At 42.7% G+C, this 13,703-nt stretch overlaps 1 protein-coding gene across 3 annotated transcripts in view; it reads right to left on the reverse strand.

Annotated features, from left to right (window-relative positions):
• The window catches only part of crebbpa (CREB binding protein a), a 45,656-nt gene extending 31,958 nt beyond the window's left edge, over positions 1-13,698 (reverse strand). For 2 of the 3 annotated variants that reach the window (XM_056586809.1, XM_056586807.1), the window contains exons 1-2: positions 9,308-13,698; positions 2,233-2,936 (exon numbers count right to left, since the gene is read on the reverse strand). In XM_056586809.1, the coding sequence (XP_056442784.1) occupies positions 2,233-2,936; positions 9,308-9,395 (792 nt within the window). In that variant the 5' untranslated portion in view covers positions 9,396-13,698. The remainder of the gene's footprint in view (positions 1-2,232; positions 2,937-9,307) is intronic. The other variant, XM_056586808.1, reaches the window with a different exon arrangement.
• Positions 13,699-13,703: the final 5 nt, after the last annotated feature.

Genomic DNA, 13,703 nt, shown 5'->3' on the forward strand with positions numbered 1-13,703 from the left:
CCGATCAGATTTAAATGTGCTATTTGAAAGTAGGGATGTCAGTTTCGGTTAATTTTGCTTTCGATATACGAAAAAACGCAAAATTATGTGAAATTCAAGTTCAACGCTCCAATAACTCAATGAGCTTTGGCACCGCATTTCGAAGGGCTGTCCATTTAGAGGTGCTGACATTTTAATGTAAAATGTGAAGCTGTGTATATGCAACGTGTATGTTAATGTAATGATAATGTATAGAACCCCGGTCATTATTGCTTCACCCCTTATAACATAAGCCCCTGTCCGGGCTTATTTGCGATAATGACTGACAACGTTCTATACATTATCTCGCTTATTAAACGGCTACTTGCCAAAACGAAAAAATAACTTATAACGTCTTTTTCCAATTTATTTGATACCAGCATTCGTAGTGTTGATCAGCATAGAAATAGTCTGCCAAAGACTTTGACATCGCTTAGCAACCGAAGATGCTGGAGTTGACAAGTTACCGGACTACTTACTCCGTAAGTAGTCCGGGTGCAACGGATCACAAAACTCATGGTTCGGATCGTGTCACGGTTTCTGAGTCACGGGTCGGATCATTTTCGTATCAACAACAACAATGAAGATAACAAGACAAATGTGACTTTAAATAAAATCTTCAAATGTGTAAAAACAAAATAAAGTGAAAAATTAAGTAATAATCCTGCTTCCTTTAAGCATAGTCAATATTTAAAAAAATCTGAGGCATTACTCCTTTTTAACATGGATAGTAGATAATCCCTAACCCTGGATTTACAATTCAGGATGTCTGCATTGCCTGGGGACAGTTTAGAGTCTACACTCTCCCAAGGCAATGCAGACATCCTCATCTTCTTTTTTCCATCAAGTATGGTAGCGAAATACAGTTTCTGTCGTGTTTTCTAAGACTCTTTGCTCATTGCAAGGGCGGTTGGTTGTAGTCTTTTCGCTCAGTTCTAGCCCTACTGTTGATACGGAGAACCGAGCGAAAAGACTACAACCAAACATAAACATGTCTGGTTCAATGGGATTTACGGAACGCCAAATAAAACACAACAGAAACTGTATTTCGCTACGATACTTGATGATGTTATTACCGGAATTGTCCTTTAAACATGCGCTGATCACGTGAACGCACAACTTTTTTTTTTTTTTTTTATCAGCCGATCCGAGGATCACTTGCGCCCCGAACCGTGAGGGTTGATCCGTACGGATCACGGGGTAACCCGTGAACCGTTGCACCACTATTACGGAGTGATAATCCTTTGTTTTCCTTGACAGCGGTCAATTATACTTAGCAACGGTGAATTATCAAATATAATTCACCACTGGAAGTTGTGAAGAGCCCATGCAAGTAGTGAACGGAGTGTTCCACGGCATTGAGAAGACCCGTGTAACAATTGCAAATTAACCTAGAAACCAACATGCGTAACCGGTCAAAAATATTCTCTGCGGCTAGCCGGTTAACGGTTAACCGTTGACATCCCTAACTAGAGCCTGAATGATGCATCGCTTGTCCAATTGTATCGGCCAATCAGAAAAAAATTGCAATTATCAGTGTTCCATGTTTTCCACCAAGAAAACTTTAGCAATGGTTTCTTTTTTTCCAAATGTAATTACTTCTTCTACGGTGGTGGTTGAACCTCTAAATGCTTTAAATGAGCACATCTGCGTACACACTCCCAAGTTTCACAACATGTTTGTTTTGAAGGATAGTAGCTCCTCCCCATACAGTTAATTGGTTGCTCTAGCTCATGGTTTAAGGCAATGTTGCTGCGCCCCAAAGCATTGCTTGAGGGTGAGCAGCCAATCTCAAGCAGTGCATTTGGCTGATCAGAAAAAAACCAACATCTAAGGAGATAACTGGTGGGAAAAAACTCATGCAAACCCTCCATGAGCAACCTTAAACCAAACAGGGACAGGGTTATTATGTGCATGACAAAGACAGCAATCTTTGGCAGGTCGCTTCGTCAAATACCAACAAATTAAAATAAAAGTATGGTTGTTTTATTGTTGGCCTCAGCACATCTCTGTACTCGTTAATTGGGTCATTAAGAGCTGCAAAGTCCAAAAACTATCCTAGCACCATGCAGGTTTAACACATCCACTAAATCAATGCACAGTTACAAAATACTAAAACATCCACACCACCCAACCCCTCTTCTGGCTACAAAAATGCAACCAAAATGTGTCTGCAATGACATGGCAGAGCACGTGCGTGGAAGTGAGGTATACCTTGTTCCTATTGCCCGCCTGTTGGGATGCATTTAGGTTGGCCTGAGTTCCCATTTGCTGTCCTCCCTGGGAAAGGGTCTCTGCCAACGCGGAGACGCTGGCCGCTGCAGCGATACCCGGTGCTCCCCCGGTGGTCTGTCCCTGAAACTGCATGCCTGCTACTACTCCAGCGCCCCGGCCGCGGCCGGCTCCAGCCCCCAGGCCTCCATTCATCACCTGTCCGGGCTGGGCTTGCCCTCCCTGGGCCAGGAGTCCTGCGTGGCCTTGGTTATTGTTCATCATGGCCTGGGTGAAACTGGATGAGTTCAGGCCAATGGTCCCTGTGTTGTTGCCGCCATTGTTTTGGCCCACTACTCCCGTTGGCGTGCCTGCCTTCTGGGCCTGGGGAGACGAATGGGTGTTCTGGGAGCCCTGGCCCAAGGGGTTCTTTCCCAGGGTAGTAGTCCGTTGTACTCCAATTCCTCCGGGCTGGGGCCCGGGTGAGTTCAGCCCTGCAGCCGTGAGGCCGGAGGAGCTCCCGGCACGAAGGAGCTCAGAAAGCTGTTTGTGTTTTGCCGCGGCGTCGGGGACGATGGAGGCTGTGGCTCCACCAGTACCTCCGTTGGGGAGGAGGACCCCCATCGGGCCTGGGTCTCCTCCGTTAGGGATCAACTCGTCTGGAAGGTCGTTCTCGAGATCATCCCAGGACAAAGAACCCAAATCTACTGGCGGAGAAAGACGTAGAATGAGGGGGCAGGGGAGAGTTAGAGAACAGGGAAAGAGAAAACAAAAAGTTGGTTAATACCACAGAGCCCCACAATGCTGGTCCTTAATAGAAAATGATCTGTGTTCATGTTACTGATTGAAGCCTGGGGCTAATTCCGAGACCAAAATCGGTGCTGCATTTCAAAACAAAACAAAAAAAGAGCAAACTTGACTTCATGATGGGATGATGTAAATGTATCATATCGATCATCTATGTTGGCATATGAGGTAAAGGTAACGATATTGACAAGAAATGTCACATCTAAAAAGTTACCTGCATGAGTATTAGAACTTTGAAAGTTGCCTAATATCATTGTTTGATGCACCCGGCTTTAGATTATGATTATTCACGCTCACCTCTCCTGCATGTACAATAAATCATCATTACTACTAAACCCCTACTAGTAATACTACTAAACGCAAAAACCAATATTTTGGCTCAGAGAATAGATCAATAATAGATCATCAAAAGTTCTTATTTGTTTAGGTCGATGTACATCCTTGTTAGCCTGGCTCCGCCCGCCTAAGTACTTCCGCTCAATTTGAATTTCCCTTCAGTACTAGGTCTGGACCTGCTGTATGTAATTTGGTTTTCTGGTGCCGCCACAGCAGCCACCAATCAGCGAACAGAGGGCGTGTCTGAGAACAATGACGATGAAGTCGTACGCCAGTTTGAGTTGTTGTTGTAGGTCGGTAGTTGATTTACAATGTGCAATTTTTCCCTGATAAATTAAATTCGACGAACAAAACCTGCAGCTGTCGTTGACGGACATTTTCGTGCAGACGCGCAAGGTGTTTGGTTTGTGTACAACCTGCGCGTGATTCCCGGCGCATGACATACGTCACAACCAAACGTTAGCGATTGGTTATGGCAGATCCAGAGTGGCACTGGGCAGATCCAATCATGTTAAACTTCAACAGACACCCGCCTTCAAGTGAGTTAACGTTTGTCAATTGATTAGGTCCAGACTCTCTGTACAAATGAAATGAAATGAAGTACGAGAGTCTGGTAGAACCAGCCACATCCTTGTGTTACTTACAATAGATTGCATACAAAACAAGGTGCGCAATATGTGCAATTTTAACATGCAGCACATTCACATTCAAACACATCTTGTCAAGCATTTGTCTTTCGTTATCAATTTATCAGTTCCATGATTCATATGTAATGATTTTCCCTTATCTTAGGCCTCCATCCTTTTTTATTCTATGATTATCATGCAGATCGAGCAAACATTATACTACGAAAACCTGCTTGCCTTCAACACAGCAAAGTTTCGAACAATGACTCGACCGTTCAAATTTAAAGGCAGAGATTTCTTAATTGTCTCTATCCACTCTCCCCGTCACTACGGCATCAGCACCACTGTTCCCTAGGTCTATCCCCACGGAGCCCTGATAGAGACAAAAATCTGAATCTGTGTCATAGAAAATCTAACTTGTATCCTGTTTCGAACACCCATGAGGAAGTGTGAGCATAACGTACGAAACCAAAGTGATTAGCATGTCAACATTGACAGGCAGCGGCTGAATGGGTATAGATGTGCACATGGGAGTGTCAATTGTCTGGCAGCACACAGCCGAGCAGAAATAGACGTATTCATTTCTGAATCACATTACAACATAATTAAAATGGCAATCAGTGTGTGAATCAGCAACTTGTTAAGACACGTGGGGAAATGCAAACCACTACGCCCAAAGATAGCAAATTAGTGTTTGGGGAACTATGACTGAGTCATACAAACTTCACGCTATACTTCATTCAATACAGTGGTGTTGTCCTTGGAGGCACCAAGACGCAAAGTCAAGCTTGTTAAAAACTAAGTATGTTCTCATACCGCCTGACGTCATTACATTACACCGACAATTGATCTATTCAATCTCGGCCTCACCTCCCCGTTCCCAGGTGAACCAGGTTCCCAGGTGATCGCAGTCAAACATGGAGTGCAGCCCCAGCCTAAGCCGTGGCATGATCTTATGATGTAATAATCCTCCAGCTTGATATGGTGAATCATGAAAGAGTAAAACGTTTAAGGAATTATCTATTATTTAGTATAACACTTGCCAGCCCAGTGGTCACAGAAGGCTAAAACTGGACCGGTGCAGGAGATTTGCGCAGCCTCACATGCGTGCCATCAGTTGCCGTTGATTGTCTACGTTCGTGTTTAGCCGGACAAAGGCTTCGTAATGAGGCGTTTAGTTCCCCCATGCTCGCTGAAGTAAACACAAGCTCCATGCTTGGACTCCCCCCCCCCCCCCCCCCTATGCCGCTTCCCCTGCCATCACGCAACTAGGGGCTCCGTCAGAGGGACACATGGCCCCAGTTGACCCGCCAAGCCATAGTACCTTCGCCCACTTCAGTTGGTCAACCTTCTTCCAAGAAAAGCCATTTTAAAAAAGCTTAAACACGGACTGCCTGAGTTTTATCTTTGAGGTTCTCTGCTCGTCCAGGGGGCGCTAGCACTGAAAATATCAGGAGAATAACAGAAGGAGGGAGCACAACTCGCACTACAGACGTCACACTCTCCTCCCTCTTGCGTCTTGCCTCTGTGCCTTCATTTCCCTAGCCACCCATCCCAGAGGCCTCAGTTCACTTATCTACCGTCTTTTCCCGTCCCCATCCCCAGTGGCTCTAGTCTGGGAGTAGGAAGCTAAAAATAGGCATGGCAGCAGCTTTAAGCGGACCTAGTAGTGGTCCAGACTGCAGCTGTCGGTCGTGCCACCCCTGAGGCCGAATCTGTGGCCAAAGAGGGACAGGTGTGGAAAGTCTGCTTTAAGGCTAGCACATTCACATGGCACTACGGCAGGAGGTCAAGAAAACCATTTAGCACTGTTTATTCATTTCGCCATCTTACTACCAGCCTGAATTCACTTACTGTGAATGCGTTTTACTTTTGCGCCAGTGCAAAACATGACATGATGTTTAACAAAATGGTTGATGGGTTTGCACCACATCAGATTGACGTTGGCCTCTCCCTGGCGAGCACTTGCCACCCTCCGATAAAACCTGGCATCACCATTTTTTGAAAGTGGAAAGGAAACCCCATTGGAACAAGTCAAAACCCAATGACCACCTCATGAACCTCAAGTTTTTCAGGTCCTTTCATCAAAGCTGAAATTTTTTCCAACTGCCAATGTTGAAGATTAATGAGACGGAACAGAAACAGAAGGACAGCAAAAGAGACAGACTTCATTGTTTTATTAGGCAATGGATAGAGGGGCAGATCCTGCAAAGGTGCCAGATGGGTCCATGTGTGTGCATAATAAGCATACACATGGACCCATGTAACGTTTTATCTTCTTAGGGGGTGTAAAACAAATATATTGGCCCAAACATAAATCTAAAATTGTAATAGATGACGAAACTGGAAACCATCTTTAGCGATTCCTAAACAACAGCAGATGTACACAGCAACTGCATGCGGTACGGCGGCACCCTAGCCAGGGCCCCATTGCATGAGGCAGGAGCCGGATAATAGTAAACAAAAACCATCATGCAAGACTGTTGCCACGGAGAGCACCCAAACTTCATTGTTTGCAGCAATTTACTGCTGATAGCCGTGCAAGGCAGTGTCCCACAGGAGCAGTTTCATCGCAGCGGCACCTGGGTAGCCCTTGGGCCTGAACAGGCGGGGGCGGGACCGCTTGGTGATGGATCACTGTGGACATGTGGTGCCCCCGCCATGTGCTGCGTTACTCGTAAATCTCCGTTGTTGTGACTGCTGCTTTTGTTGTGAATTGGCTACGCTGGGTCAATTTCAAACTGCTTTTTTATCGAGCCGGATGAAAATAAAAGACAATTCTATGATCACGCATTCATCAATTTACACATTTGCTTTACTGCCTATATTTTAACTTAAAGTGGCAAAAGACTACTTACTTTTTCAATGTATAATATGTATCAATACCTCAACAACAATGACAATTTCTCAATAGCCTTTAGTTCAATTATACAGATACTAAAATTGAATTATTTGGCTAAATTGTATGGAGTCATGGATAAATATCCTCGGATTTACGTCACAGCATTCCTATTTTTTTATCAAATCTCTAGAGGTTTAATCTATTGTTTACCTGTTCATCCATTATTCTATTATATTTAGGAACGATGCATGCCAGACACACAACTGCATGTGCCAAAGTAATCACAATGTGAAAATTGGATGATTAAAGAGCCAGTTAACCAACAGTTTCAGCTGGAATCAGGACACAGGGGAATAGTAAAAAAATGTGTTTTGGGCTCAGAGTTCCATTATTTGCGAGAAGGTGGGGGGAGGGGTGTCATTGGGACTGAGTTGTTATTCCCATGGTAACGGCCCACGGCAACTTTGTGACAGGTTTGACTTTGCTTGGCTTGCAATCTAGTAGCCTGCTCGTGGATGAGCATCTTAGTATCAGCTCTACCATTATGAGCAATGTCCCGGGGAGCGACACAGACTAAATACTCTTGACTACAGAAGCCTCTTTTGGAGGTGGGGAATTTCTCACCCCCGCTATCTCTTTCATTCGTCCCCCAAGCACAGGATGGAGTAAGTCCACAACAATACCTGTTTGAGCTCATAGCTCCGCTGGCTCCAGATTAGCCCACGGGGCAGAGGCTAAGGATGAGCAGGACAGAGCCGGAGAAGTGAACGACTTGTATTCGCAATGTAATTTATTTTAGAGACTAATGTAAAAATGGAATCAGAAGGTTTTCATGCATACCTTTGAGAAATATTTGTATCAACGTTTGACGAGTCAAGTGAGACGATTACAAATATACGAGCACTCCGCTGATTCATCCAACTGATAATATCATCGGTCAACGCCGCTCAACCCTGCTGACAGGTGCACTTGTATCTGTCAAGACAATAAATGCTGCCAATTATGACTTTTGACTATGGCTAGCATCGTCAATAGGAACACCTATGCTCCACGTTAAAGTGGCAGAGAAATAGCAGAATCGAGCACAAGGTTTGATACTTGGATAACCTGGTCTTATAAGCCACATATGATGGAGATGCTTTTGCCTTCCATTCATTTACGGTGTGGTAGAACAGAGTTCATATCCATTTGGTTTGGACACAGCACAGACTGCAATACTACTGAGGTTGAGGATGGGAAGTGTGCCTGTGATTCTGTCAGACCCACAGCTTGCGACTTTTGGTCTCTGTGACTGATATGTCAGCAAATTGATCAACCACATCAAAGTGTGGAACATGATTATCAAAATAATGATAACACATAATCATGGATCAAAATATGGAAATCCTCACTTTTTAAAAGTTGCACAGTCACTGGCATAATAAGCTGTTTTAGCAATAGCATAAATGACAGCACTTTGGGCGGACTTACTAGTGGGTTAAATGTTGAGTCAATTAATGTTTCTCACGCAAAGTGTATTTCCTTGCATACCTTTCTTTTGGGACAGGGTAATGCATAACAGAACTAGATCCAGGGTATGTCCATTAGGTCGAACACAAAATCCAGTGAAATATCTTAACATTGCAACTGAACAGGATCTGTTGTCATGAATATAGGATGTGGTAGAGAAATGTGTGATATGTTTATGCCCAAATTAGGGTTGAATATGAGTTATCAGGGTCCAGATTCCTTCCTATATTATTTTTAAAGCATTATAAGACGTGTACCCTCTTCAGTTTATTTTTGCAAAAGACAAGAGAACAATGCACCAACTATCGAAGTGAACACAAAATGATGCTAACATTAAACCATGTAGGATTTCATGTCAACTCGAGATTTCAGTAGTGTAACGTGTTTAAAAGGCTTTCACACATACCGGTTCAGTTAGTCCTCTTGATACAAGCTATCTGATCTCATACCACATTCTGTCTCTCCTCAACAACAACATACCAAATTACCTTGAAGCACAAAGACTAATATAGATGTTCATTGGAACTGCTTTCCAATGAAAATAAATCGCTAAACTTGATGCATCAACCACAGAATAATTAGAATTGGACCTTGTTTTCCAGCAGGGGTTTTTCAGTAATGGACAGTCATACTAAGGGCTGCAAGGATAATAAGTGGTTAGCATTTTGGGTAGAACCCCTCGTACTGATTGCACTAAAACAGTTTGCAGCGGAATAACACAACCTCCCTAATTACAAACGATGATTACATATGCCTAGAAAATGTTGGACAAAGTTGCACACCATGGCTCGGAACGTAATAAAAGCGCATCGCTGGAAGCGGAGCACGGACCCCAAAAAACCTCATAGCACCTCACATAAACGTCTCTAGCATCTTCCTCAACCGTTGGGTTATAATTGTAATTCACTGACATCTCACGGCGTCAGTGTTTACCATTTGTGACAGCTCTGGGCCTTACCTGGTCCATCCGACGCTAGGAGCGCAGGTGAACTCAGCTTGGGTCTCTTGGAGTGGGGTGGTCCGACGTCCAGCAGGTTCTCCGCCATGGTCGCGATCTCTTTTGGGTTGCTATGAGTGTCAAGTGGTCTTAACGACAGGAAAAGTTGGTTCTTTCGTCCCCCCTTGCACCTTCTTGGTTAGCACATTAGCAAGCCGTTAGCGTGCTAGCACTAGCCAACCAGCTAATAGCTAGCTAATTGCCTGCTACTAGCGAAGTTAGCGTTAGCTCTCCTTGCGGTGAATCTAGCGTCTTCAAAAGAGATGCAATAGCGCCCCGCTTCGCCACCGCCATTCACCCCATGATAATCCAACTCCCAACACCCACATAATTGCCCTTAAATACCCCGAAACACAGTGTGTGCCATGAAAAGAACCGAGCGCAAACTTTTCACACAGGTATGCAAGTTAACATAGGTGGTGGTTGCGCTGCGACTCGTTGTTTTTAGATCTTCAAAGAGCCCATTTTGTGTGACGTCAAATTCCTGCATGCAAAAAAAAAATGGTGCGAGACCAAATCAAATGCAATAATGCATTCAAATAATATATTATAAATAAAAAAAATAGTCCTAAAGTCCCCGTCTGCTATCTGCGTCCTCGCGGTAAACAATGCTGCTCGGCACGGAGAGGAGGTAAAGCGCCGCACTCTGAAGGGGAAATCAGATATACGGGCTTCTCAGTCCGACCCGACCGCTCCTATTTTCGTTTGTCGAAAAAAACATATATCCCAGACGATGGTCAAATAACGTTTTCGGGAGAGGGCTATTGTCATAGCCCGATAAGGATGTTTATTGCAATATTTTTTTAATACTGTCCGACCGAATTCCCAATTCCTAGCCACGACAAGATGGCGGCTGTTGATTCCTTCGATACAAAAAAGTTTTTTTTCCTTTTCCAGATAGACTGTGGAGGGGGAGGGGTCGCGCAATCACGCCCTATGTGGAGCCCTCGCGTTAGATCGCCACTAGGGGCGATCGTGGACCACCAGCTAGACCTCATCGAGAATATATAAATGACGTGACAGGTTGTCATGAAAATATTTGAACATTGTCCACATTGTTGATATGTGCGTGGTAAATCTCCGAATTCCTTAACTTTGGTTCTATATAGGTATTATAAGATACATATTAGAGTTGTCTTTTAGTTTGAATGTGTACTGTGCTTCCCCCAAAACCATTGACTAAGCAATAATGATTTAAAGTAATTTGGTGGTCCATCTCCAAATGTTAAAATACACTCAATCCAGTTTCAATAGACCTAACTAAATAAAATAACAAAATGCTATGTGACTGTCTCTCTCATAGGCTCCCCTCTCATAAAGGTATGAAAAGTAATCTCTCCACATCCTTTTTCCCCATGCACAAAATGTAACTCTCTCCAAAAGTCACCTTTACAGACCACAGGGCCAGAGACATTTACTTAATCTTTCTTTATTTTTCTGTGTACAGATGTGAGCTATAGATGGAGTGGTGATGTGCCCACATAGATAAGTTAAATCTACATGCTGTACACGTGGCCTACATCTGATATAAATATTTGTTTTGTCCCAAATCAGGGCGATTGCTTAGAGAGAAACTATTAACAGGATTTGGATTACTTCACAGGGTAATCGAAAAAAGCTCATTAAAAACAAACACCAGGGCAATAGCGTCATCATGTCAGGTCAATTACTGCTGTGATTGTAACGCAGAAGAGCTCGGCTTTGATTACAATCGTACATCACTAAAAACCCAGCAGTGAATGACAGTTTTCATACAACTCACGACATATGGAAGCCTTAAGGCATATGAAATGGCTGCTACGATCAAGAGAAAAGCATTTTACACACGCGGATGATTACCAGGGTTTGTGGTCAAAAGGCACTGATCCAGGACATTCCTTGTTCACACTGGCAGGTTAATAACAGTGTTCTGGTAACACACTAGGGTACATGAAAGCTACATTAGGAAAGGTAACACACACATTGTACTTTTATATCTTTCAATTTAAGTCGAACAACTTTGTCATGGGCAAAAATGGCGGGTGAAATGGTCAATCAAGGTTAGTCATGAAGTCCTGGTGGCATGGGAGATTTCTTAATTTGTGTAAAATACTCTGAAAAGCCTGCCTGGGGCGAGAAGTCTTGCGTAATTATTAATTATTCTTTTTATGAACTGTTTCATAGTCAAAACAAATTGCCTGAAGGTATATTCAGAGACATCATTTCATCATATTAAGGGCTGATATCATAGCTTCATTTTGATTTAAATATAGAAAGTTTACTCATGTCTAGGAGTGATATGGCCAATAGCTCTTAACTTAGAAAATCAGCATAAACTGGTTATCTAATCTATAACTTTGCAGTGATATGCATATATATTATACACACATATAAAACCCATTCAAACCACAAGTAGTTTTCAAATCAATACAGAACTGAAATGATTGACGTTCATGTTTCTCGTGCATTTTTCTGTTCTCCCTCCTCCTTTTAATGGAAATGTAGTGGATAGCTAAACAAGGATCAGCAAGTTCCCCATTTTCAATAAATTCTGAAATATTTGTTGAACTGAAACTAGACCTTATATCTACATGTATTCGCTGTTGGGATTTTTATGCAATTGCTTATTTTGATCACACACACACACACACACACACACACACACACACACACACACACACACACACACACACACACACACACACACACACACACACACACACACACACACACACACACACACACAGCGAGGGATAACAGTTATTGCATGGGCACATCACCACACTAATCTATGTTTTGGGAATATGACAGAACTGAAAGATTGGGAAAAGATGGAATTTGAGAAAATGTTGCAGCCAAGACCGCACAGGCTGCAACATTTACTCATACAATCATAATCTACCCCCATAGTGTCACAAGTTATATAAAATATGCAAGAATATGAAAAAAAAAAAAAGAACATCAAAAGTACATGATATGATGCATTGCACCATTAAATCATTCAATTAAAGTGGCACATTCAAAGTATATTGATACAGCATTGATGGAGAAGGCTGTGACTGAGGAAAACTCAACACACACTCGCACACAAGCACACACACACATGCACACAAAAGCAAAGTACACATATATAGGCAGATAATGATCAGTAATTGATTAAATCTATTTTTTGTTTTACCAGCAAAGGTTTCAAAATTCTAAACATGTAGCCAGGACTCGGTTCAGACACAGCACAAAGCAACCCTTGATGTGAACTCCATATTTATAATCTATTCTGTGCTCTGTGTCCAACTGTGATGGAGACTGTCCTGGTATGCAGTCCGGCCTGTGATCAGTCCTGCTCATCGATTGTCACTTACCTTTTAATTTAAACAGTCTTTAAAGTGCCTTGGGGCTTTTCATGATGAAATCACCTTTGGAAATTACTTTCTTATCCTTACATTCCCTTATCTAGTTTTGATATTGTGCTACTGAGCGCATTTGCTGCATTAGACATGGAAAAGCTTGCCTTAATTGTAGCGACTACTAAATAACAAGTGGTCGTAGAAAACACTGTTTGTGCAAGGCCTGTGCGCAAATGTGCATTTAGATGCGTAGAAGCAAAAATGTACAGAGCCCTATTTAGTACGTCCCTTTGCTTTCGAGACTGTGGCACAAGTGAATACTGTATCAATCTCTCGTGTCAAAAACAGAATGACATAAATAACACTGCTTGTTGTGATTTCCCTTATTCTCCCTTGAATTCCCTGCGTTACCTACTCACACACTAATGGCACTTTTTTATAGAATCTCATTCTTTTCCCTTAGGTCAAGTAAAAACTTCAATCAAGTAAAAAAAACAAACGAATATGGTAAGATTATACATTTGAACAAACGTTTCATTGAAAAAAATTAATAAACGTATGGTTTAAGAGACCACAGCATTTTACTTTACATCTTTAAGGGGATTGGCCCGGATGTCTTTTTCTTCGTTTGCTCAATAGTCATGTTAGATGAGTCCATGGTTCTTGTTCTGAAAGGCACTTAATGACAAAAGAAAAAGTAGAATAGCAAAAAGTACTTCCTTCTAACCCCCCCCCCCATCTCTTTCAGACATATCTGTCGTTTATTTGTCTGTGTTCAACACAGCGGCAGGTCACATTCCACTGGAAAAAAAGGTTAGTAGCACTTATTTTCATTACTCTAGCTAAGGTTTGCTTTCAAACCGACGAGGGACAACATCCCACCAATAAGATCAATATACTCTCGTCTTTTGTGAAAAAATATAGCAACAAAACATAAACCAATGTTTTAATGTAGAAATGCCCTGCCCATACAACGGCACCTAGGCTGTCCGGTCCCAAGACAGGACTTTGGAGGGCAGTAGGGAGGGCAGGGG

Source organism: Gadus chalcogrammus, chromosome 3 (assembly GCF_026213295.1).
Source record: "Gadus chalcogrammus isolate NIFS_2021 chromosome 3, NIFS_Gcha_1.0, whole genome shotgun sequence".
In the NCBI taxonomy this organism is placed as follows: Eukaryota; Metazoa; Chordata; class Actinopteri; order Gadiformes; family Gadidae; genus Gadus; species Gadus chalcogrammus.